The following is a 24,451-nucleotide window of genomic DNA, read 5'->3' on the forward strand; positions in this document are numbered from 1 at the left end:
GAGAGAACAGAGAGAAGAGGAGAGACTTAGTGGTGATGGAGTACCCTAGAGAGAACAGAGAGAAGAGGAGAGAGGGGAGGAGAGACTTAGTGGTGATGGAGTACCCTAGAGAGAACAGAGAGAAGAGGAGAGACTTAGTGGTGATGGAGTACCTAGAGAGAACAGAGAGAAGAGGAGAGAGGGGAGGAGGAGACTTAGTGGTGATGGAGTTACCCTAGAGAGAACCAGAGAGAAGAGGAGAGAGAGAGAGACGTAGTGGAGAGGGAGTACCCTAGAGAGGACCAGAGAGAAGAGGAAGAGGAGGGGAGAGACTTAGTGGTTGATGGAGTACCCTAGAGAGAACAGAGAGAAGAGGGAGGAGGGGAGGAGAGACTTAGTGGTGATGGAGTACCCTAGAGAGAACAGAGAGAAGAGGAGAGACTTAGTGGTGATGGGAGTACCCTAGAAGAGAACAGAGAAGAAGAGGAGAGACTTAGTGGTGATGGAGTACCCTAGAGAGAACAGAGAGAAGAGGAGAGAGGGGAGGAGAGATTAGTGGTGATGGAAGTACGCTAGAGGAGACCAGAGAGAAGAGGAGAGAGGGGAGAGACTTAGTGGTGATGGAGTACCCTAGAGAGAACAGAGAGAAGAGGAGAGAGGGGAGGAGAGACTAGAGGTGATGGAGTACCCGAGAGAACAGAGAGAAGAGGAGAGAGGTGGAGGAGAGACTTAGTGGTGATGGAGTACCCTAGAGAGAACAGAGAGATGGGGAGGAGAGGACTTAGTGGTGATGGAGTACCCTAGCGAGAACAGAGAGAAGAGGAGATACTTAGTGGTGATTGGCGTACCCTAGAGAGAACAGAGAGGGGAGGAGAGACTTAGTGGTGATGGAGTACCCTAGAGAGAACAGAGAGAAGAGGAGAGACTTAGTGGTGATGGAGTACCCTAGAGAGAACAGAGAGATAGGGGAGGAGAGACTTAGTGGTGATGATGGAGTACCCTAGAGAGAACAGAGAGAAGAGGAGAGAGGGGAGGAGAGACTTAGTGGTGATGGAGTACCCTGAGAGAACAGAGAGAGAAGAGGAGAGACTTAGTGGTGATGGAGTACCCTAGAGAGAACAGAGAGAAGAGGAGGAGACTTAGTGGTGATGGAGTACCTAGAGAGAACAGAGAGATAGGGGAGGAGAGACTTAGTGGTGATGGAGTACCCTAGAGAGAACAGAGAGAAGAGGAGAGACTTAGTGGTGATGGAGTACCCTAGAGAGAAGAGGAGAGAGGGGAGGAGAGACTTAGTGGTGATGGAGTACCCTAGAGAGAACAGAGAGAAGAGGAGAGAGGGGAGGAGAGACTTAGTGGTGATGGAGTACCCTAGAGAGAACAGAGAGAAGAGGAGAGACTTAGTGGTGATGGAGTACCCTAGAGAGAACAGAGAGATAGGGGAGGAGAGACTTAGTGGTGATGGAGTACCCTAGAGAGAACAGAGAGAAGAGGAGAGACTTAGTGGTGATGGAGTACCCTAGAGAGAAGAGGAGAGAGGGGAGGAGAGACTTAGTGGTGATGGAGTACCCTAGAGAGAATAGAGAGAAGAGGAGAGAGGGGAGGAGAGGACTTAGTGGAGAGGGAGTACCCTAGAGAGACCAGAGAGAAGAGGAGAGAGGGGAGAGACTTAGTGGTGATGGAGTACCCTAGAGAGAACAGAGAGAAGAGGAGAGAGAGGGAGGAGAGACTTAGTGGTGATGGAGTACCCTAGAGAGAACAGAGAGATAGGGGAGGAGAGACTTAGTGGTGATGGAGTACCCTAGCGAGAACAGAGAGAAGAGGAGATTACTTAGTGGTGATGGCGTACCCTAGAGAGAACAGAGAGGGGAGGAGAGACTTAGTGGTGATGGAGTACCCTAGAGAGAACAGAGAGAAGAGGAGAGACTTAGTGGTGATGGAGTACCCTAGAGAGAACAGAGAGATAGGGGAGGAGAGACTTAGTGGTGATGGAGTACCCTAGAGAGAACAGAGAGAAGAGGAGAGAGGGGGAGAGAGACTTAGTGGTGATGGAGTACCCTGAGAGAACAGAGAGAAGAGGAGAGACTTAGTGGTGATGGAGTATACCCTAGAGAGAACAGAGAGAAGAGGAGAGACTTAGTGGTGATGGAGTACCCTAGAGAGAACAGAGAGATAGGGGAGGAGAGACTTAGTGGTGATGGAGTACCCTAGAGAGAACAGAGAGAAGAGGAGAGACTTAGTGGTGATGGAGTACCCTAGAGAGAAGAGGAGAGAGGGGAGGAGAGACTTAGTGGTGATGGAGTACCCTAGAGAGAACAGAGAGAAGAGGAGAGAGGGGAGGAGAGACTTAGTGGTGATGGAGTACCCTAGAGAGAACAGAGAGAAGAGGAGAGACTTAGTGGTGATGGAGTACCCTAGAGAGAACAGAAAGATAGGGGAGGAGAGACTTAGTGGTGATTGGAGTACCCTAGAGAGAACAGAGAGTAAGAGGAGAGAGAGGAGAGACGTAGTGGAGAGGGAGTACCCTAGAGAGAACAGAGAGAAGAGGAGAGAGAGGAGAGACGAGTGGAGAGGGAGTACCCTAGAGAGAACAGAGAGAAGAGGAGAGAGGGGAGGAGAGACTTAGTGGTGATGGAGTACCCTAGAGAGAACAGAGAGAAGAGGAGAGACTTAGTGGTGATGGAGTACCCTAGAGAGAACAGAGAGAAGATGAGGAGACTTAGTGGTGATGGAGTACCCTAGAGAGAACAGAGAGAAGAGGAGAGGCTTAGTGGTGATGGAGTACCCTAGAGAGAACAGAGAGAAGAGGAGAGAGGGGAGGAGAGACTTAGTGGTGATGGAAGTACCCTGAGAGAACAGAGAGAATAGGAGAGACTTAGTGGTGATGGGAGTACCCTAGAGAGAACAGAGAGAAGAGGAGAGACTTAGTGGTGATGGAGTACCCTAGAGAGAACAGAGAGAAGAGGAGAGAGGGGAGGAGAGACTTAGTGGTGATGGAGTACCCTGGAGGAGAACAGAGAGAAGAGGAGAGACTTAGTGGTGATGGAGTACCCTAGAGAGAACAGAGAGAAGAGGAGAGACTTAGTGGTGATGGAGTACCCTAGAGAGAACAGAGAGATAGGGGAGGAGAGACTTAGTGGTGATGGAGTACCCTAGAGAGAACAGAGAGAAGAGGAGATACTTAGTGGTGATGGAGTACCCTAGAGAGAACAGAGAGAAGAGGAGAGACTTAGTGGTGATGGAGTACCCTAGAGAGAACAGAGAGAAGAGGAGAGAGGGGAGGAGAGACTTAGTGGTGATGGAGTACCCTGGAGAGAACAGAGAGAAGAGGAGAGACTTAGTGGTGATGGAGTACCCTAGAGAGAACAGAGAGAAGAGGAGAGACTTAGTGGTGATGGAGTACCCTAGAGAGAACAGAGAGATAGGGGAGGAGAGACTTAGTGGTGATGGAGTACCCTAGAGAGAACAGAGAGAAGAGGAGATACTTAGTGGTGATGGAGTACCCTAGAGAGAACAGAGAGAAGAGGAGAGACTTAGTGGTGATGGAGTACCCTAGAGAGAACAGAGAGAAGAGGAGAGAGGGGAGGAGAGACTTAGTGGTGATGGAGTACCCTAGAGAGAACAGAGAGAAGAGGAGAGACTTAGTGGTGATGGAGTACCCTAGAGAGAACAGAGAGAAGAGGAGAGAGGGGAGGAGAGACTTAGTGGTGATGGAGTACCCTAGAGAGAACAGAGAGAAGAGGAGAGAGAGGAGAGACGTAGTGGAGAGGGAGTACCCTAGAGAGACCAGAGAGTAGAGGAGAGAGGGGAGAGACTTAGTGGTGATGGAGTACCCTAGAGAGAACAGAGAGAAGAGGAGAGAGGGGAGGAGAGACTTAGTGGTGATGGAGTACCCTAGAGAGAACAGAGAGAAGAGGAGAGACTTAGTGGTGATGGAGTACCCTAGAGAGAACAGAGAGAAGAGGAGAGACTTAGTGGTGATGGAGTACCCTAGAGAGAACAGAGAGAAGAGGAGAGAGGGGAGGAGAGACTTAGTGGTGATGGAGTACCCTAGAGAGAACAGAGAGAAGAGGAGAGACTTAGTGGTGATGGAGTACCCTAGAGAGAACAGAGAGATAGGGGAGGAGAGACTTAGTGGTGATGGAGTACCCTAGAGAGAACAGAGAGAAGAGGAGAGACTTAGTGGTGATGGAGTACCCTAGAGAGAAGAGGAGAGAGGGGAGGAGAGACTTAGTGGTGATGGAGTACCCTAGAGAGAATAGAGAGAAGAGGAGAGAGGGGAGGAGAGACTTAGTGGAGAGGGAGTACCCTAGAGAGACCAGAGAGAAGAGGAGAGAGGGGAGAGACTTAGTGGTGATGGAGTACCCTAGAGAGAACAGAGAGAAGAGGAGAGAGGGGAGGAGAGACTTAGAGGTGATGGAGTACCCTGAGAGAACAGAGAGAAGAGGAGAGAGGGGAGGAGAGACTTAGTGGTGATGGAGTACCCTAGAGAGAACAGAGAGATAGGGGAGGAGAGACTTAGTGGTGATGGAGTACCCTAGCGAGAACAGAGAGAAGAGGAGATACTTAGTGGTGATGGCGTACCCTAGAGAGAACAGAGAGGGGAGGAGAGACTTAGTGGTGATGGAGTACCCTAGAGAGAACAGAGAGAAGAGGAGAGACTTAGTGGTGATGGAGTACCCTAGAGAGAACAGAGAGATAGGGGAGGAGAGATTTAGTGGTGATGGAGTACCCTAGAGAGAACAGATAGAAGAGGAGAGAGGGGAGGAGAGACTTAGTGGTGATGGAGTACCCTGAGAGAACAGAGAGAAGAGGAGAGACTTAGTGGTGATGGAGTACCCTAGAGAGAACAGAGAGAAGAGGAGAGACTTAGTGGTGATGGAGTACCCTAGAGAGAACAGAGAGATAGGGGATGAGAGACTTAGTGGTGATGGAGTACCCTAGAGAGAACAGAGAGAAGAGGAGAGACTTAGTGGTGATGGAGTACCCTAGAGAGAAGAGGAGAGAGGGGAGGAGAGACTTAGTGGTGATGGAGTACCCTAGAGAGAACAGAGAGAAGAGGAGAGAGGGGAGGAGAGACTTAGTGGTGATGGAGTACCCTAGAGAGAACAGAGAGAAGAGGAGAGACTTAGTGGTGATGGAGTACCCTAGAGAGAACAGAAAGATAGGGGAGGAGAGACTTAGTGGTGATGGAGTACCCTAGAGAGAACAGAGAGAAGAGGAGAGAGAGGAGAGACGTAGTGGAGAGGGAGTACCCTAGAGAGAACAGAGAGAAGAGGAGAGAGAGGAGAGACGTAGTGGAGAGGGAGTACCCTAGAGAGAACAGAGAGAAGAGGAGAGAGGGGAGGAGAGACTTAGTGGTGATGGAGTACCCTAGAGAGAACAGAGAGAAGAGGAGAGACTTAGTGGTGATGGAGTACCCTAGAGAGAACAGAGAGAAGATGAGAGACTTAGTGGTGATGGAGTACCCTAGAGAGAACAGAGAGAAGAGGAGAGGCTTAGTGGTGATGGAGTACCCTAGAGAGAACAGAGAGAAGAGGAGAGAGGGGAGGAGAGACTTAGTGGTGATGGAGTACCCTGAGAGAACAGAGAGAATAGGAGAGACTTAGTGGTGATGGAGTACCCTAGAGAGAACAGAGAGAAGAGGAGAGACTTAGTGGTGATGGAGTACCCTAGAGAGAACAGAGAGAAGAGGAGAGAGGGGAGGAGAGACTTAGTGGTGATGGAGTACCCTAGAGAGAACAGAGAGAAGAGGAGAGAGGGGACGAGAGACTTCGTGGTGATGGAGTACCCTAGAGAGAACAGAGAGATAGGGGAGGAGAGACTTAGTGGTGATGGAGTACCCTAGAAAGAACAGAGAGAAGAGGAGAGAGGGGAGGAGAGACTTAGTGGTAATAATGGTGGCAGAGTGGAAGTCTCTCTAATGAGCCTAAAGAGGAGAGAGAGAGAAAAGGGGAGAGGAGAGATGAAGAGGGGAGCGGAAAGCAGAGAGGAGAAGGTAGCAGAGTGGCAGGAGTACCCTGGGGAGAGGAGTTGGGAGAGGGTTGGTGATGACGATGGCAGGAGTACCCTGGGGAGAGGAGTTGGGAGAGGGTTGGTGATGATAGTGACAGGAGAACCCTGGGGAGAGGAGTTGGGAGAGGGTTGGTGATGATAGTGACAAGAGAACCCTGGGGAGAGGAGTTGGGAGAGGGTTGGTGATGATAGTGACAGGAGAACCCTGGGGAGAGGAGTTGGGAGAGGGTTGGTGATGATAGTGACAGGAGAACCCTGGGGAGAGGAGTTGGGAGAGGGTAGGTGATGACAATGACAGGAGAACCCTGGGGAGAGGAGTTGGGAGAGGGGGAGAGGGTTGGTGATGATAGTGACAGGAGAACCCTGGGGAGAGGAGTTGGGAGAGGGGGAGAGGGTTGGTGATGATAGTGACAGGAGAACCCTGGGGAGAGGAGTTGGGAGAGGGGGAGAGGGTTGGTGATGATAGTGACAGGAGAACCCTGGGGAGAGGAGTTGGGAGAGGGTTGGTGATGATAGTGACAGGAGAACCCTGGGGAGAGGAGTTGGGAGAGGGTAGGTGATGACAATGACAGGAGAACCCTGGGGAGAGGAGTTGGGAGAGGGGGAGAGGGTTGGTGATGATAGTGACAAGAGTACCCTGGGGAGAGGAGTTGGGAGAGGGTTGGTGATGATAGTGACAGGAGAACCCTGGGGAGAGGAGTTGGGAGAGGGTAGGTGATGACAATGACAGGAGAACCCTGGGGAGAGGAGTTGGGAGAGGGGGAGAGGGTTGGTGATGATAGTGACAGGAGAACCCTGGGGAGAGGAGTTGGGAGAGGGTTGGTGATGATAGTGACAGGAGAACCCTGGGGAGAGGAGTTGGGAGAGGGTTGGTGATGATAGTGACAAGAGAACCCTGGGGAGAGGAGTTGGGAGAGGGGGAGAGGGTTGGTGATGATAGTGACAGGAGAACCCTGGGGAGAGGAGTTGGGAGAGGGTTGGTGATGATAGTGACAGGAGAACCCTGGGGAGAGGAGTTGGGAGAGGGTAGGTGATGACAATGACAGGAGAACCCTGGGGAGAGGAGTTGGGAGAGGGGGAGAGGGTTGGTGATGATAGTGACAGGAGAACCCTGGGGAGAGGAGTTGGGAGAGGGTTGGTGATGATAGTGACAGGAGAACCCTGGGGAGAGGAGTTGGGAGAGGGTTGGTGATGATAGTGACAAGAGAACCCTGGGGAGAGGAGTTGGGAGAGGGGGAGAGGGTTGGTGATGATAGTGACAGGAGAACCCTGGGGAGAGGAGTTGGGAGAGGGTTGGTGATGATAGTGACAGGAGAACCCTGGGGAGAGGAGTTGGGAGAGGGTAGGTGATGACAATGACAGGAGAACCCTGGGGAGAGGAGTTGGGAGAGGGGGAGAGGGTTGGTGATGATAGTGGCACGATTTCAGATTCAGAAAACGTTAATGTCCTCAAAGAGGCAATTCATCTCTCAGCAGTCATAAAACATACATCTAAAAATGTACAATAAATAGCAATGGATATTTACAAGGCAATAGGCAGGATAACTGCACATTCATAGTGCAAGTGCTAAGTGCAATTAGTCCAACATTTGTTAAGTGTCAGAATTGCATTCGGAAGAAAAGAGAACTTGGCCCTATTTTTTTAACCTTAGGTAGTCTGTACCTGTGTCCAGAGGGAAAGAGCTGGAATTCAGGGTGGAGTGGATGGGAAGAGTCAAACACTATGTATTGGCCTTCTGGAGGGCTCTGCCCAAGTAGAGAGATGGAGGGCTCTGCCCAGGTAGAGAGATGGAGGGCTCTGACCAGGTAGAGAGATGGAGGGCTCTGCCCAGGTAGAGAGATGGAGGGCTCTGCCCAGGTAGAGAGATGGAGGGCTCTCTCCAGGTAGAGAGATGGAGGGCTCTCTCCAGGTAGAGAGATGGAGGGCTCTGCCCAGGTAGAGAGATGGAGGGCTCTGCCCAGGTAGAGAGATGGAGGGCTCTGCCCAGGTAGAGAGATGGAGGGCTCTGCCCAGGTAGAGAGATGGAGGGCTCTGACCAAGTAGAGCGATGGAGGGCTCTGCCCAGGTAGAGAGATGGAGGACTCTGTCCAGGTAGAGAGATGGACACCGCCTAGTATATAGGTCCTGGTTGGCAGTAAGCTTCGCCCCAGGGATTCAATGGGCCATACGCACTACCCTGTAACGCCTTGGGGAGAGGAGTTGGGAGAGGGTTGGTGATGATAGTGACAAGAGAACCCTGGGGAGAGGAGTTGGGAGAGGGTTGGTGATGATAGTGACAGGAGAACCCTGGGGAGAGGAGTTGGGAGAGGGTTGGTGATGATAGTGACAGGAGAACCCTGGGGAGAGGAGTTGGGAGAGGGTAGGTGATGACAATGACAGGAGAACCCTGGGGAGAGGAGTTGGGAGAGGGGGAGAGGGTTGGTGATGATAGTGACAGGAGAACCCTGGGGAGAGGAGTTGGGAGAGGGGGAGAGGGTTGGTGATGATAGTGACAGGAGAACCCTGGGGAGAGGAGTTGGGAGAGGGGGAGAGGGTTGGTGATGATAGTGACAGGAGAACCCTGGGGAGAGGAGTTGGGAGAGGGTTGGTGATGATAGTGACAGGAGAACCCTGGGGAGAGGAGTTGGGAGAGGGTAGGTGATGACAATGACAGGAGAACCCTGGGGAGAGGAGTTGGGAGAGGGGGAGAGGGTTGGTGATGATAGTGACAAGAGTACCCTGGGGAGAGGAGTTGGGAGAGGGTTGGTGATGATAGTGACAGGAGAACCCTGGGGAGAGGAGTTGGGAGAGGGTAGGTGATGACAATGACAGGAGAACCCTGGGGAGAGGAGTTGGGAGAGGGTAGGTGATGACAATGACAGGAGAACCCTGGGGAGAGGAGTTGGGAGAGGGGGAGAGGGTTGGTGATGATAGTGACAGGAGAACCCTGGGGAGAGGAGTTGGGAGAGGGTTGGTGATGATAGTGACAGGAGAACCCTGGGGAGAGGAGTTGGGAGAGGGTTGGTGATGATAGTGACAAGAGAACCCTGGGGAGAGGAGTTGGGAGAGGGGGAGAGGGTTGGTGATGATAGTGACAGGAGAACCCTGGGGAGAGGAGTTGGGAGAGGGTTGGTGATGATAGTGACAGGAGAACCCTGGGGAGAGGAGTTGGGAGAGGGTAGGTGATGACAATGACAGGAGAACCCTGGGGAGAGGAGTTGGGAGAGGGGGAGAGGGTTGGTGATGATAGTGACAGGAGAACCCTGGGGAGAGGAGTTGGGAGAGGGTTGGTGATGATAGTGACAGGAGAACCCTGGGGAGAGGAGTTGGGAGAGGGTTGGTGATGATAGTGACAAGAGAACCCTGGGGAGAGGAGTTGGGAGAGGGGGAGAGGGTTGGTGATGATAGTGACAGGAGAACCCTGGGGAGAGGAGTTGGGAGAGGGTTGGTGATGATAGTGACAGGAGAACCCTGGGGAGAGGAGTTGGGAGAGGGTAGGTGATGACAATGACAGGAGAACCCTGGGGAGAGGAGTTGGGAGAGGGGGAGAGGGTTGGTGATGATAGTGGCACGATTTCAGATTCAGAAAACGTTAATGTCCTCAAAGAGGCAATTCATCTCTCAGCAGTCATAAAACATACATCTAAAAATGTACAATAAATAGCAATGGATATTTACAAGGCAATAGGCAGGATAACTGCACATTCATAGTGCAAGTGCTAAGTGCAATTAGTCCAACATTTGTTAAGTGTCAGAATTGCATTCGGAAGAAAAGAGAACTTGGCCCTATTTTTTTAACCTTAGGTAGTCTGTACCTGTGTCCAGAGGGAAAGAGCTGGAATTCAGGGTGGAGTGGATGGGAAGAGTCAAACACTATGTATTGGCCTTCTGGAGGGCTCTGCCCAAGTAGAGAGATGGAGGGCTCTGCCCAGGTAGAGAGATGGAGGGCTCTGACCAGGTAGAGAGATGGAGGGCTCTGCCCAGGTAGAGAGATGGAGGGCTCTGCCCAGGTAGAGAGATGGAGGGCTCTCTCCAGGTAGAGAGATGGAGGGCTCTCTCCAGGTAGAGAGATGGAGGGCTCTGCCCAGGTAGAGAGATGGAGGGCTCTGCCCAGGTAGAGAGATGGAGGGCTCTGCCCAGGTAGAGAGATGGAGGGCTCTGCCCAGGTAGAGAGATGGAGGGCTCTGACCAAGTAGAGCGATGGAGGGCTCTGCCCAGGTAGAGAGATGGAGGACTCTGTCCAGGTAGAGAGATGGACACCGCCTAGTATATAGGTCCTGGTTGGCAGTAAGCTTCGCCCCAGGGATTCAATGGGCCATACGCACTACCCTGTAACGCCTTACGGTCGGATGCTGAGCAGTTGCCATACCAGGCGGTGATGCAAGCGGTCAGGTTGCTCTCGATGGTGCCAAATCTTTTCAGTCTCCTGAGGGGGAAAAGGTGTTGTCGTGCCCTCTTCACGACTTTCTTGGTGTGGTTAGATAGTTTGTTGGTGATGTGGACATCAACGAACTTGAAGCTCTCAACCCGCTCCACTACAGCCCCATCGATCTGAATGTGGGCGTGTTCGTCCCTCCTTTTCCTGTAGTCCACTATCAGCTCCTTTGTCTTGCTCACGTTGAGAGAGAGGTTTCTGTCCTGGCATCAATCACACTGCCAGATCTCTGACCTCCTCCCAATAGGCATTTGTGGGTGAACAGGGAGTACAGGAGGGAGCACACACTCCTGAGAGGCCCCAGTGTTGAAGATGAGCATGACAGATGTGTTGTTACCTACCCTTACCTCCTGGGGGCAGCCCGTCAGGAAGTCCAGGATCCAGTTGCAGAGGGAGGTGTTTAGTCCCAGGGTCCTAAACTTAGTTATGAGCTTTGAGGGCACTATGGTGTTGAACGCTGAGCTGAAGTCAATGAATAGCATTCTCACATAGGTGTTCCTTTTGTCCAGGTGGGAAAGGGCAGTGTGGAGTGCAAAAGAGACAGCATCATCTGTGGATCTGTTGGGGCGGTATGCAAATTGGAGTGGGCCTAGGGTTTCCGGGATGATGCTGTTGATTTGAGCCATGACCAGCCTTTCAAAGCACTTCATGGCTACAGACTTGAGTGCTACAGGTCGGTAGTCATTTAGGTAGGTTACCTTGGCGTTCTTGTGCACAGGGACATAAAACATGTTGGTATTACAGACTCAGACAGGGAGAGGTTGAAAATGTCAGTGAAGTGTCGTGGAAGAATCAGAATTGGTTGGTAACATAGGTAAGATGTTTTATATTCATCATATGTTTGTAAGTTACTTCTCATCAGAATGTTATTTTTGTATAATACTGTGGTGGGGTTGCAGTATCTGTTCTATGTCAAGACTAAGTTGCTTGGGCCGCAGAGAGGGGAGCGGTCAAGGTGTCATCATGTGTAAACATATCTTTTACTCCCTACCTTTCCCAGTGGAGAAAGGAGGGTGGCAGTGTCTGGAATCATTCTATGCTCCCTCTAATGTTGTTTCTATCTTAACCTATAGCCATTCTCCTCTCCGTGAGTTTGTCCAGGATTGGTTGTATTTAGAATTGGTTGTATCTAAATGACAATTTGATATATGCCTGTTGATATGGAGGATTGGTTTATGGTTCTGGGGTTTGAGTAAGGAGACAAAGCTGAACGATTTATTATGTCTATGCTGTCTGACTATGTGTGTTCTTTGCTATTAAAGGATCGCAGTTGCAATGCAGGGGGGGCTCTCAGAGAATTCATTGAGAGACACTGAATTACCTGAGAGTCACCGGATTGTGATAGAGCTCCTATAATTAAAGATGGACTTTGATAACTAACTCTGACTTGTGTTGTGGTTTGCTTTCATGATTTGGTAAATAGAGGAAATTTCCACGACAGAAGACACTTGCCAGTTGGTCAGCGCATGCTCTGAGTTCATGCCCTGGTAATTCATCTGGCCCCGCGGCCTTGTGAATGTTGATCTGTTTAAAGGTCTTGCTCACATCGGCTGCAGAGAGAGTGATCACACAGTCTTCCGGAACAGCTGGTGCTCTCATGCATGCTTCAATGTTGCTTGCCTCGAAGCGAGCATTAAAACGCATTACGACACCAGTCTAGAGGGTAAATACACAATGAGCACGGTCAGGGTGAAAACTAAAACACTATAGGGTAGGGTCAGGGTGAAAACTAAAACATGGTAGGGTAGGGTGGAAACTAAAACACGGGAGGGCGAAAACTAAAACATGGTAGTGTCCGGGTGAAAACTAAAACATGGTAGGGCCAGGGTGAAAACTAAAACACGGTAGTGTCAGGGTGAAAACTAAAACACGGTAGGGTCAGGGTGAAAACTAAAACACGGTAGGGTCAGGGTGAAAACTAAAACACAGTAGTGTCAGGGTGAAAACTAAAACACGGTAGGGTCAGGGTGAAAACTAAAACACGGTAGTGTCAGGGTGAAAACTAAAACACGGTAGTGTCAGGGTGAAAACTAAAACACGGTAGGGTCAGGGTGAAAACTAAAACACGGTAGTGTCAGGGTGAAAACTAAAACACGGTAGTGTCAGGGTGAAAACTAAAACACGGTAGTGTCAGGGTGAAAACTAAAACACGGTAGTGTCAGGGTGAAAACTAAAACACGGTAGTGTCAGGGTGAAAACTAAAACACGGTAGTGTCAGGGTGAAAACTAAAACACGGTAGGGTCAGGGTGAAAACTAAAACACGGTAGTGTCAGGGTGAAAACTAAAACACGGTAGGGTCAGGGTGAAAACTAAAACACGGTAGTGTCAGGGTGAAAACTAAAACACGACAGGGTAGGGTCAGGGTAAAAAACTAAGCATCCCTGTGGAACGCTTTCGACATCTTGAGTCCATGCCCCGACAAATTGAGGCTGTTCTATTGGCTAAAGGTGTTCCTAAAGTTTTGTACTGTGTATAATCTTCTCTCCCAGGCTTTTAGTGCTTCTAGTCTCCCAACGGAGGGTGAAAGGCCGCTGTTATATTTGCTCAATAAGACCACTGCACTGGACTAGTGCTCCCTCTAGTGGTGTGGGGGCTGTGCTTTGGCAAAGTGGGTGGGGTTATATCCTTCCTGTTGGGCCCTGTCCGGGGGTGTCCTCGGATGGGGCCACAGTGTCTCCTGACCCCTCCTGTCTCAGCCTCCAGTATTTATGCTGCAGTAGTTTATGTGTCGGGGGGCTGGGGTCAGTTTGTTATATCTGGAGTACTTCTCCTGTCCTATTCAGTGTCCTGTGTGAATCTAAGTGTGTGTTCTCTAATTCTTTCTTTCTCTCTCTCGGAGGACCTGAGCCCTAGGACCATGCCCCAGGACTACCTGACATGATGACTCCTTGCTGTCCCCAGTCCACCTGGCCATGCTGCTGTTCCAGTTTCAACTGACCTGAGCCCTAGGACCATGCCCCAGGACTACCTGACATGATGACTCCTTGCTGTCCCCAGTCCACCTGGCCATGCTGCTGTTCCAGTTTCAACTGACCTGAGCCCTAGGACCATGCCCCAGGACTACCTGACATGATGACTCCTTGCTGTCCCCAGTCCACCTGGCCATGCTGCTGCTCCAGTTTCAACTTCCACCTGACTGTGCTGCTGCTCCAGTTTCAACTGTTCTGCCTTATTATTATTCGACCATGCTGGTCATTTATGAACATTTGAACATCTTGGCCATGTTCTGTTATAATCTCCACCCGGCACAGCCAGAAGAGGACTGGCCACCCCACATAGCCTGGTTCCTCTCTAGGTTTCTTCCTAGGTATTGGCCTTTCTAGGGAGTTTTTCCTAGCCACCGTGCTTCTACACCTGCATTGCTTGCTGTTTGGGGTTTTAGGCTGGGTTTCTGTACAGCACTTTGAGATATCAGCTGATGTACGAAGGGCTATATAAATAAATTTGACTAGAAATGCCCAAAAATTGAAATCTGTTGGTAGAGCATGGCGCTTGAAACGCCAAGGTTGTGGGTTCAATTCCCACGGGGGACGAGTACGAAGAAATACATTAATGTATGCAGTCCCCACTGTAAGTCGTTCTGGATAAGAGCGTCTACTACTAAATGACTCAAATGTAAGGTAACTCACCCTTGTATTGATTAGTGACCAGGCCATGGTTGTGGTGTCCAGCTTGTGGATGTCATTGGAGAAACAGTCAGCCTGGAACAGAAGAGAGAAAAGGAGACGAGAGGACAGGAGAATGTCATGGTAACATCATACAGAGGAAACAGAAGTGAGAGAGCTTCTGTTGGTAACTCATTCACTGCCATGTTGTGCAGAGAGAATAGAGATATGCATCTATGGTTCAGTTAGTACTCTTACTAGCTACTGGTGAGCGATTAGTGATGAGGTCGGTTCGATTATTGCAAAATTATGAAGGTTTTCTGTTTCATTTTTTTTTATGGACATTAAATGCACTGTGGGTTGAATGCTGTAACACAGAATAAAACTACTAATACAAGTCCCATGATGGTAGTGACTGCCCATGACTGCTGATCACTCATTAACCATCGGTTATTCACATCACTTTAATCAAATATTTGTTTTATTTGATGACTTTATTATTTCCTTCCAAGTCAGCTGCTGCTGTCTGACAAAATCTCTATTTTAGTAGTTCTTCAACCGTAAATAAGACGTAGTTTGTATTCAGCAGTCATAAAGTATCAAGATCAACTGCTTTCTATCTTTCTCAATCGCGCGTTCGCACTTCTCTCATACCCCATCTACATTGTGATGTATTAGTGCTGAGCGATTAACCGAAATGTTGGTTATTTTTCGCTTTTAAAATAACTTACTGACCGACATCAGTTCAATTATTTGAATTCCATTTCATTGTTTTTTTTCTGTGAGCTCGATGTGCAGTTTCTGGAGAGAAAAATCAGCTCAAGCCTGAACTGTGCGATGTAGTAGGGAGTTGTAGTTTCCAAAATATCAATATTCTACATCCTGTAGTTTAGCGCAGAAAACGTGGTAATTAACTACAATGACCATGATCCATTGCCTCCCGCTTAAACATGTCCAGTCTGTGCGGAGCAAGAATTATGCCCTGTTTACATTGCCGTTTGTCATCTTCACAGTCTTGCCCCACAACTGTAGTGTCTGCAGCACAAGATGGAGGAGAGCCTGTCTCTCGTCTGAGATCGCAAAATATGACATTTTCATTCAAGACAGGATAAGTATATTGTTTCAGGTGATGAAACATGTTTTGTTACTTTTTCCTCAACTTGTTACTCTAACTTTATAGCAAGTCAAGCTAACTTGCAATGCAGAGCAGCTAGCTGGCTAAAAGCTATGCTAGGTTGAAGATAGATTGTGGCTAGTGACCTCCACCTAATGATTATTATAAACAAACTTCATTAACAATAAATAAACAATAAACTTAAACAGGAGGCATATCATTTGACTGGCTTAACAGTCAATGTGTATTGTTTAACATTATGATTAAAATAGTACTCACTTATAGGAATGGGTAATGGTTTACAAGTTGCTAGCTATCCCATAAAGCTATCACCGAAAACAGAGGCTTCGAGCCTCGTTCACATTTCCAATAAGCACTCAGTTACGTTACGCTGAATGCCATGCATTTAAATTGAGAAATTCACAATGGAGTGAAAACGCAACAGCACCGTGCAGTTGCGAGATGGACACTGCAATGTTCAATTTTGCGTCGTCTTCAGTCCAGCCCGAGTCCGTCAAAGAATAAAAAGTTACCGAAACTGAGGATATGAACATTTGGTTTTCGATGATGGCTTTATGGAATAGCTAGCAACTTTGAAACAATTACCAATTCCTATAAGTGAGGACTATTTTAATAGTAATATTTAAAAATACACATTGGCTGTTAGGCCAATTATATGATATGACTGTTGCCTCCTGTTTAAGTTTAAGTTTATTCTGATGTGGTTTGTATTTGATGATATTTATTAGGTGGAGGTCACTAGCTACATGGTATCTTCAACCCAGTCTAGATTTTAGCTAGCTACAATGGTATCTTCAACCTAGCCTAGATTTTAGCTAGCTACAATGGTATCTTCAACCCAGTCTAGATTTTAGCTAGCTACAATGGTATCTTCAACCTAGCCTAGATTTTAGCTAGCTACAATGGTATCTTCAACCTAGCCTAGATTTTAGCTAGCTACAATGGTATCTTCAACCTAGCCTAGATTTTAGCTAGCTACAATGGTATCTTCAACCTAGCCTAGATTTTAGCTAGCTACAATGGTATGGTCAAACTAGCCTAGCTTTTAGCTAGCTAGCTGCTCTGCAGTACAAGCTAACTTGACTTGCTATAAAGTTAGAGAAACAAGTTGAGGAAAAAGTAACTAAAGAAAACATGTTTTATAACCTGAAACAATATTCTCCTCCATTTGGGGTTACAAAAACTACAGTTGTCCGTTCAGTTGCGGACTGATTTGGCAGGCGAAACTCCGAGGACAATCCATCCAGGAATTATTTTTTTGAGGTCATTGGACTTTTCAATGCTTTTCTATGGGAAAGTCTAATAATTAGGACCCAGATTGCAGTTCCTATGGCTTCCACTAGATGTCAACAGTCTTTAGAAATTGTTTCATGCTTGATTTTTGAAAAATTAAGAAGTATTCGTATTCTTTCAAAGTATCCCTCACAAGGACTAGTCTTTTGGTGTGTTGAATGACTGCGCGCTCCTCGTTATTTTTCTCCGGTATTGAACACAGTTTATTCCGTCTTAAATTGTATCAATTATTTACATATTAGGGTACCTGAGGTTGGATTAGAAACGTTGTTTGAATTGTTTGGACGTAGTTTACAGGTAACTTTTTAGATTCCTTTGTAGGCGAGTTGGAACAGGTGGATTTCTGAATCAAATGCACCAAATAAACTGACATTTATGGGATATAAAGAAGGACTTTATCGAACAAAACGACCATTCATTGTGTAACCCATTGGATTGCACAAAGATGAAGATCGTCAAAGGTAATGTATTTTATTGAATTTTTTAATTTCATGGTGTCCAATTGTTTTAGTAGCTACTATCTTGTCTCATCGCTACAACTCCCGTATGGGCTCGGGAGAGACAAAGGTTGAAAGTCATGCATCCTCCGATACACAACCCAACCAAGCCGCACTGCTTCTTAACACAGCGCGCATCCAACCCAGAAGCCAGCCGCACCAATGTGTCTGAGGAAACACCGTGCACCTGGCAACCTTGGTTAGCGCGCACTGCCACAGGATTCGCTGGTGCGCGATGAGACAAGGACATCCCTACCGTCCAAGCCCTCGCGCCTGGTTACAACACAGCCTGGGCGCGTACCCAGAGTCTCTGATGGCACAGCTGGCGCTGCAGTACAGCGCCCCTTAACCACTGCACCACCCGGGAGGCATTTTACAGCTATTTCTGACATTCGTTATGCCTCTGCTTGGTTGGAAAATGTTTGTGGTTGGTTATTAACCTTTTGTGTGTAGGGGTCAGTATTTTCATTTTTGGCAAAAAAAAAACGTTCCCATTTGAAACTGCCTATTTCTCAGCCCCAGAAACTATAATATGCATAATAATTGTCAGATTAGGATAGAAAACACTCTAAAGTTTCCAAAACTAAAAAAAATATATTGTCTGTGAGTATAACAGTACTGATATTACAGGCGAAAGCCTGAGGAAAATCCAATCAGGAAGTGCCTCTTATTTTGAAACCTCTCTGTTCCTATGCATGGCTATCCTCCATTTAAAGGGATATTAACCAGATTCCTTGTTCTATGGCTTCCCTAAGGTGTCAACAGTCTTTAGACATAGTTTCAGGCTTTTATTTTGAAAAATGAGCGTGAAAGATCATATTGTGTAAGTGGATAGGTGGGGGCTCTCAGAGTGAGTTTTGCGCTATAGAGTAAAGCGGCCATTGTTCCTCCCGGTACAAAGTATTAACTTAAGGGGGCTGAATAATTTTGCACGCCCAATTTTTCAGTTTTTGATTTGTTAAAAAAGTTTGAAATATCCAATAAATGTCATTCCACTTCATGATTGTGTCCCACTTGTTGTTGATTCTTCACAAAAAAATACAGTTTTATATCTTTATGTTTGAAGCCTGAAATGTGGCAAAAGGTCGCAAAGTTCAAGGGGGCCGAATACTTTCGCAAGGCACTGTACGTCTGCATTGTCGTGACCGCTCTTTCCTGTGGATTTCTGAACATAACGCGACAAACAAACGTCAGTATTTTGGGTATAAAAATAATCTTTATGGAACAAAAGGAACATTTGTAGTGTAACTGGGAGTCTCGTGAGTGAAAACATCCGAAGATCATCAAAGGTAACCTATTTTTTTGATTGCTTTTGTGATTTTCGTGACCTAGCTACTTAATGCTTAGTGTACATAATGTTATGCTATGCCATCGATAAATTTACACAAACGCTTGGATTGCTTTCGCTGTAAAGCATAATTTCAAAATCTGAGAGGACAGGTGGAATAACAAAAGGCTAAGCTGTGTTTTGCAATATTGCACTTGTGATTTCATGAATATGAATATTTTTAGTAATATTATTTGACTGTGGCTCTATGCTATTCAGTGGTTGCTGATGACAATTATCCCTCTACCGGGATGGGTAGCGTCAACAAGTTAATCTCCGGGAATTAACATAACTATTTTCCATCTTAAATTGTATTGTTTATTTACAAATTAGGGTACCTGAGGATTGATTAGGAACGAATAAAACGACCATTCATTGTGTAACTGGGACCCTTTGGATTGCAAAAATATGAAGATCTTCAAAGTTAAGTGATTTATTTTAGCTATTTTTGAGTTTTGTGACACCTGTGCAGGTTATGAATTCATGTTAATGTGGGAAGTGGGTGAGGCGCTGTCCTCAGACAATCAAATGCTATGCTTTCGCCGTAAAGCCTATTGTAAATCGGACAAAGCGGTTCGATTACCAAGATTCTAAGCTAAAGAATGGTGTATAACACTTGAATTTTTATGAATGTTTAATATTACTACTTTTGTTTTTATTTTATTTTGCGCAATGCAATTTCACCGGATGTTGTCGAGGTGGGACGCTAGCGTCCCAAAGATCCGAAAGAAGTTAAGCGGCCGCGCAATGGATCATGGTCATTGTAGTTCATTCCTACATTTTCTGCGCTAAACTACAGTTTGTAGAATATTATATAAAACTACAGCATCGCACAGTTCAGGCTTGATCTGATTTATCGCTACAGCATAAAGCTCACAGAAAAAAACTATATGAAATGGAATTCAAATAATTGAACTGACATGGATCAATTAGTTGTTTAAAAAAGGAAAAATAACCAAAATGTTGGTTAATTGCTCAGCACTAATACCAGCTGCTCGTACCCTCCAAAGAAGTACATGGCCTTCAGCAGGACAAAGGGGTCAGGGTTAGAGGTCAGGACTCACCAGTTGCTCGTATCCTCCAAAGATGTACATGGCCTTCAGCAGGACAAAGGGGTCAGGGTTAGAGGTCAGGACTCACCAGCTGCTCGTACCCTCCAAAGATGTACATGGCCTTCCCCAGGATGCAGGCAGAGTGGCCATCCCTCGCCCCCGGAACTGTCCCAGAAATCTTAGGGGTGAACCACCGGTGGTTGTCTAAAGTTCAAAACAGACACGTTAACCTCACACAGAGAAACACATCATCACAGACAGACATACAGACAGACATACAGAGAGACATACAGAGAGACAGACAGAGAGACAGACATACAGACAGACATACAGAGAGACATACAGAGAGACAGACAGAGAGACAGACAGAGAGACAGACAGAGAGACAGACAGAGAGACAGACAGACAGAGAGACAGACAGACGTTGGAGCTCCACTGGAAACTAGACTGCTTTATTCTTCATAAAATGCATCTTCACTTACAAAACAAATTGACCCAAAGTGTAGCCTCCTAGAACAATGATAAAGCCTGTTTGGTACATCTGGTGTAGCCTCCTAGAACAATGATAAAGCCTGTTTGGTACATCTGGTGTAGCCTCCTAAAACAATGATAAAGCCTGTTTGGTACATCTGGTGTAGCCTCCTAGAACAATGATAAAGCCTGTTTGGTACATCTGGTGTAGCCTCCTAGAACAATGATAAAGCCTGTTTGGTACATCTGGTGTAGCCTCCTAGAACAATGATAAAGCCTGTTTGGTACATCTGGTGTAGCCTCCTAGAACAATGATAAAGCCTGTTTGGTACATCTGGTGTAGCCTCCTAGAACAATGATAAAGCCTGTTTGGTACATCTGGTGTAGCCTCCTAGAACAATGATAAAGCCTGTTTGGTACATCTGGTGTAGCCTCCTAGAACAATGATAAAGCCTGTTTGGTAAATCTGGTGTAGCCTCCTAGAACAATGATAAAGCCTGTTTGGTACATCTGGTGTAGCCTCCTAGAACAATGATAAAGCCTGTTTGGGTCTGTCATCCTGCTGTCATCCTGCTGAGTTCACTACTCCGGGGGTTATATTCCTTGTTATAAAGAATGTTATAAATAATCATTTGCTTTATCTGATTGTACATTTAGGATTCTGACAGTTCAACAGCGATAAGGCATAGCTTAAGGATAAAAGGCCTATTCGTTTTAAGACTAAGTCAATGTTCATTCAAGTGTTATAAAATGTTATAAGCTAAATAACACTGTTTCATCTGACTGTTGTTGACTTCTATAAATGCACAATACATAAGCTATTCAAAATAAAGTTGTTTGTGTGAAAACTCCGACATTGACTCTTCATTTATAATTATATTTTTTAAACCTTTTTGTACATAATGTTGCTGCTACTGTCTCTTATGACCGAAAATAACTTCTGGGCATCAGACTGCGATTACTCACCACGGAATGGCAGAATCCTTTTTTTTGCTTTAAACGAGTCCGATGTGAATGATATACTGCTTCCCGGGAACAGGCCCAGATCCCCGTCAATTGCGTGAAGAGGTGGAGAAAAAGGGGCCCGAGGGCGGGCTGCCTTCTGAGAACTCGTAGGCGATCGAATAAACCCCCACTTCCTTCCATTCCGCGAGAAAAATTGCAATCTTTGTAAAATAAAATTGATGACCTACCCGGAAGATTAAACTACTAAACCTAATGGAGTCATGGCTGAACAACGACATTACCAACATACAGCTGGCCGGTTATACACTGTATCGGCAGGACGGAACAGCGGCAAAAATTAAAGCACGGAGCACTAGTGACTGGATCAATAAAAAAGTGGTCAGATGAAGCAGATGCTAAGCCACAGGTTCCAGGATTCTACAGATGGAATTGAGGAGTACACCACATCAGTCATTGGCTTCTATGCTCGCTTCGAGACAAATAACACTGAAACAAGCATGAGAGCACCAGCTGTTCCGGAAGACTGTGTGATCACTCTCTCTGCAGCCGATGTAAGTAAGACCTTTAAACAGATCAGCATTCACAAGGCCGCAGGGCCAGACGAATTACCAGGACGTCTACTCAGAGTATGTGCTGACCAACTGGCAAGTGTCTTCACTGACATTTTAAACCTCTCCCTGTCCGAGTCTGCAATACCAACATGTTTTAAGCAGACCACCATAGTCCCTGTGCCCAAGAACACTAAGGTAGCAATACCTAAATGTCTACCGACCCATAGCACTCACGTCCGTATCCATGAAGTGCTTTGAAAGGCTGGTCATGGCTCACATCAACAGCATTATCCCAGAAACCCAAGACCCACTCCAATTTGCATACCGCCCCAACAGGTCCACAGATGATGTAATCTCTATTGCACTCCACACTTTCCTATCCCACCTTGACAAAAGGGACACATATGTGAGAATGCTGTTCATTGAATACAGCTCAGCATTCAACACCATAGTGCCCTCAAAGCACATCAATAAGCTAAGGACCCTGGGACTAAACACCTCCCTCTGCAACTGGATCCTGGACTTCCTGATGGTCTGCCCCCAGGTGGTAAGGGTTGGTAACAACACATCCACCACGCTGATCCTCAACACGGGGGTCCCTCAGGGTTCATGCTCAATCCTTTCCTGCACCTCCTGTTCACTCATGACTGCATGGCCAGGCACGACTTTAACCCCATCATTAAGTTTGCCGATGACACAACAACAATCGACAACAATGAGACAGCCTATAGGGAGGAGGTCAGAGACCTGGCCGTGTGGTGCCAGGACTAGCTAACATTAGGCTACAACTAGCAATGCAAACAGATTTCTGGAAAACAAATAATATTACTACACAGATCATTAGCTAGTGACATACGTAACATTAGCTAGTGACATACGTAACATTAGCTAGTGACATACGTAACATTAGCTAGTGAGCAAGCCAGCTAACGTTATCTAGCTAGCTAACAATACGCTTTAACACACAATGAAAACAACTTTCTGACAACATTAGAAACGTATAATATCTGAAAATGTAGCTAGACCCTTACCCATACACATGGATGAACACTTCTCCCTCTCTGTTATTGAGGCCATTAGTTTAAAGATGCAAAGCAGAGACAAATGTTTTATACATTATCCTTCTATGTTCTCTTTCTGCCTCCAAAGTCATACTCTGCTCCCACCGGTCATTCCATTGATTTCAACAACAACAAATCGGTCAACTTCTTCCTTGACAACAACATTGTTGATCGCCGTCTCTTTCCCATCACGGTCACCAGAAGACTCTACAATGTCTGGTTCAATGAAAATGTTTTTACCTAAATCATGGATTTCATCATCAGAGTCCAAGAGAGTGGCACGATCGTCCTCCAGAAAGGAGTCAGTCAATAACAACTTTAACCCGCTGATCTTTGACGACATGTTAAATTCAGGGCAGCGATGTTGAGAGCACTATTACAGTTCTCCATGACACGCATCTTCCAAAAAAGCTGAAGTTGCAAGGATTACCTACACACACTGAGCTCATGTTATAGACAGAACCTTGCTACATGACAGACCAATCAGAACTACCTACACATACTGAGCAGCTCATGTTATAGACAGAACCTTGCTACATGACAGACCAATCAGAACTACCTACACACACTGAGCAGCTCATGTTATAGACAGAACCTTGCTACATGACAGACCAATCAGAACTACCTACACACACTGAGCAGCTCATGTTATAGACAGAACCTTGCTACATGACAGACCAATCAGAACTACCTACACACACTGAGCAGCTCATGTTATAGACAGAACCTTGCTACATGACAGACCAATCAGAACTACCTACACAAACTGAGCAGCTCATGTTATAGAAAGAACCTTGCTACATGACAGACCAATCAGAACTACCTACACACACTGAGCAGCTCATGTTATAGACAGAACCTTGCTACATGACAGACCAATCAGAACTACCTACACACACTGAGCAGCTCATGTTATAGACAGAACCTTGCTACATGACAGACCAATCAGAACTACCTACACATACTGAGCAGCTCATGTTATAGACAGAACCTTGCTACATGACAGACCAATCAGAACTACCTACACACACTGAGCAGCTCATGTTATAGACAGAATCTTGCTATATGACAGACCAATCAGAACTACCTACACACACTGAGCAGCTCATGTTATAGACAGAACCTTGCTATATGACAGACCAATCAGAACTACCTACACACACTGAGCAGCTCATGTTATAGACAGAACCTTGCTATATGACAGACCAATCCAAACGTATCTCTAGGCATGTCCAGCCCTTCCCGCTAGCCAATCATGGCTAGCGGGAAGATTCATGTCTTTTTCCGTGGCTAAACTAACTAGACTTGTAATTTAACAATTGTATTCATACTTACAGATGGCATACAAGTTTGTTAAGGCACATGAAAAATCACATGTTCCAAAAGCCATTTCTGCCCAAAAATGCATTAACATCAAATAAAAAAAATAAGTTCAGATGTGAAGTAGTGATGCGTGACATACAGGGCATTCTGAAAATATTCAGTCCCCTTTACTTTGTCAACACTGTGATTATACACTGTTTAAACCAAATTGAACACGTTTCATTATTTATTCATGTATTATATAAAGTTCAAATAAAAGTGGTCATTGTTGTTGTGCTAGCTGATTAGCTGTTGTTGTCTCACCTACTGTTTTAGCTACTGTTTTAGCTAGCTCTCCCAATTCAACACCTGTGATTACTGTATGCCTCGCTGTATGTCTCTCTCAAATGTCAATATGCCTTGTATACTGTTGTTCAGGTTAGTTATCATTGTTTTAGTTTACAATGGAGCCCCTAGTTCCACTCTTCATACCCCTGATACCTCCTTTGTCCCACCTCCCACACATGCGGTGACCTCACCCATTACAACCAGCATGTCCAGAGATACAACCTCTCTCATCATCACCCAGTGCATGGGCTTACCTCCGCTGTACCCGCACCCCACCATACCCCTGTCTGCGCATTAAGCCCTGAATATATTCTACCATGCCCAGAAATCTGCTCCTTTTAATCTCTGTCCCCCAACGCTCTAGGCAACCAGTTTTGATAGCCTTTATCCGCACCCTCATTCTACTCCTCCTCTGTTCCGCGGGTGATGTGGAGGT

The 24,451-nt window shown here is 46.6% G+C and overlaps 1 protein-coding gene across 2 annotated transcripts in view; it reads right to left on the bottom strand.

Annotated features, from left to right (window-relative positions):
• The window catches only part of LOC109884163 (kelch domain-containing protein 3-like), a 128,922-nt gene that overhangs the window by 81,313 nt on the left and 23,158 nt on the right, over positions 1 to 24,451 (bottom strand). The window contains exons 4-6 of one of the 2 annotated variants that reach the window (XM_031804605.1): positions 19,405 to 19,520; positions 14,037 to 14,108; positions 5,996 to 6,046 (exon numbers count right to left, since the gene is read on the bottom strand). In XM_031804605.1, coding sequence (XP_031660465.1) covers positions 5,996 to 6,046; positions 14,037 to 14,108; positions 19,405 to 19,520 — 239 coding nt within the window. The remainder of the gene's footprint in view (positions 1 to 5,995; positions 6,047 to 14,036; positions 14,109 to 19,404; positions 19,521 to 24,451) is intronic. The other variant, XM_031804606.1, reaches the window with a different exon arrangement.

The sequence above is a fragment of the Oncorhynchus kisutch genome, linkage group LG25 (assembly GCF_002021735.2).
Source record: "Oncorhynchus kisutch isolate 150728-3 linkage group LG25, Okis_V2, whole genome shotgun sequence".
Lineage (NCBI taxonomy): Eukaryota > Metazoa > Chordata > Actinopteri > Salmoniformes > Salmonidae > Oncorhynchus > Oncorhynchus kisutch.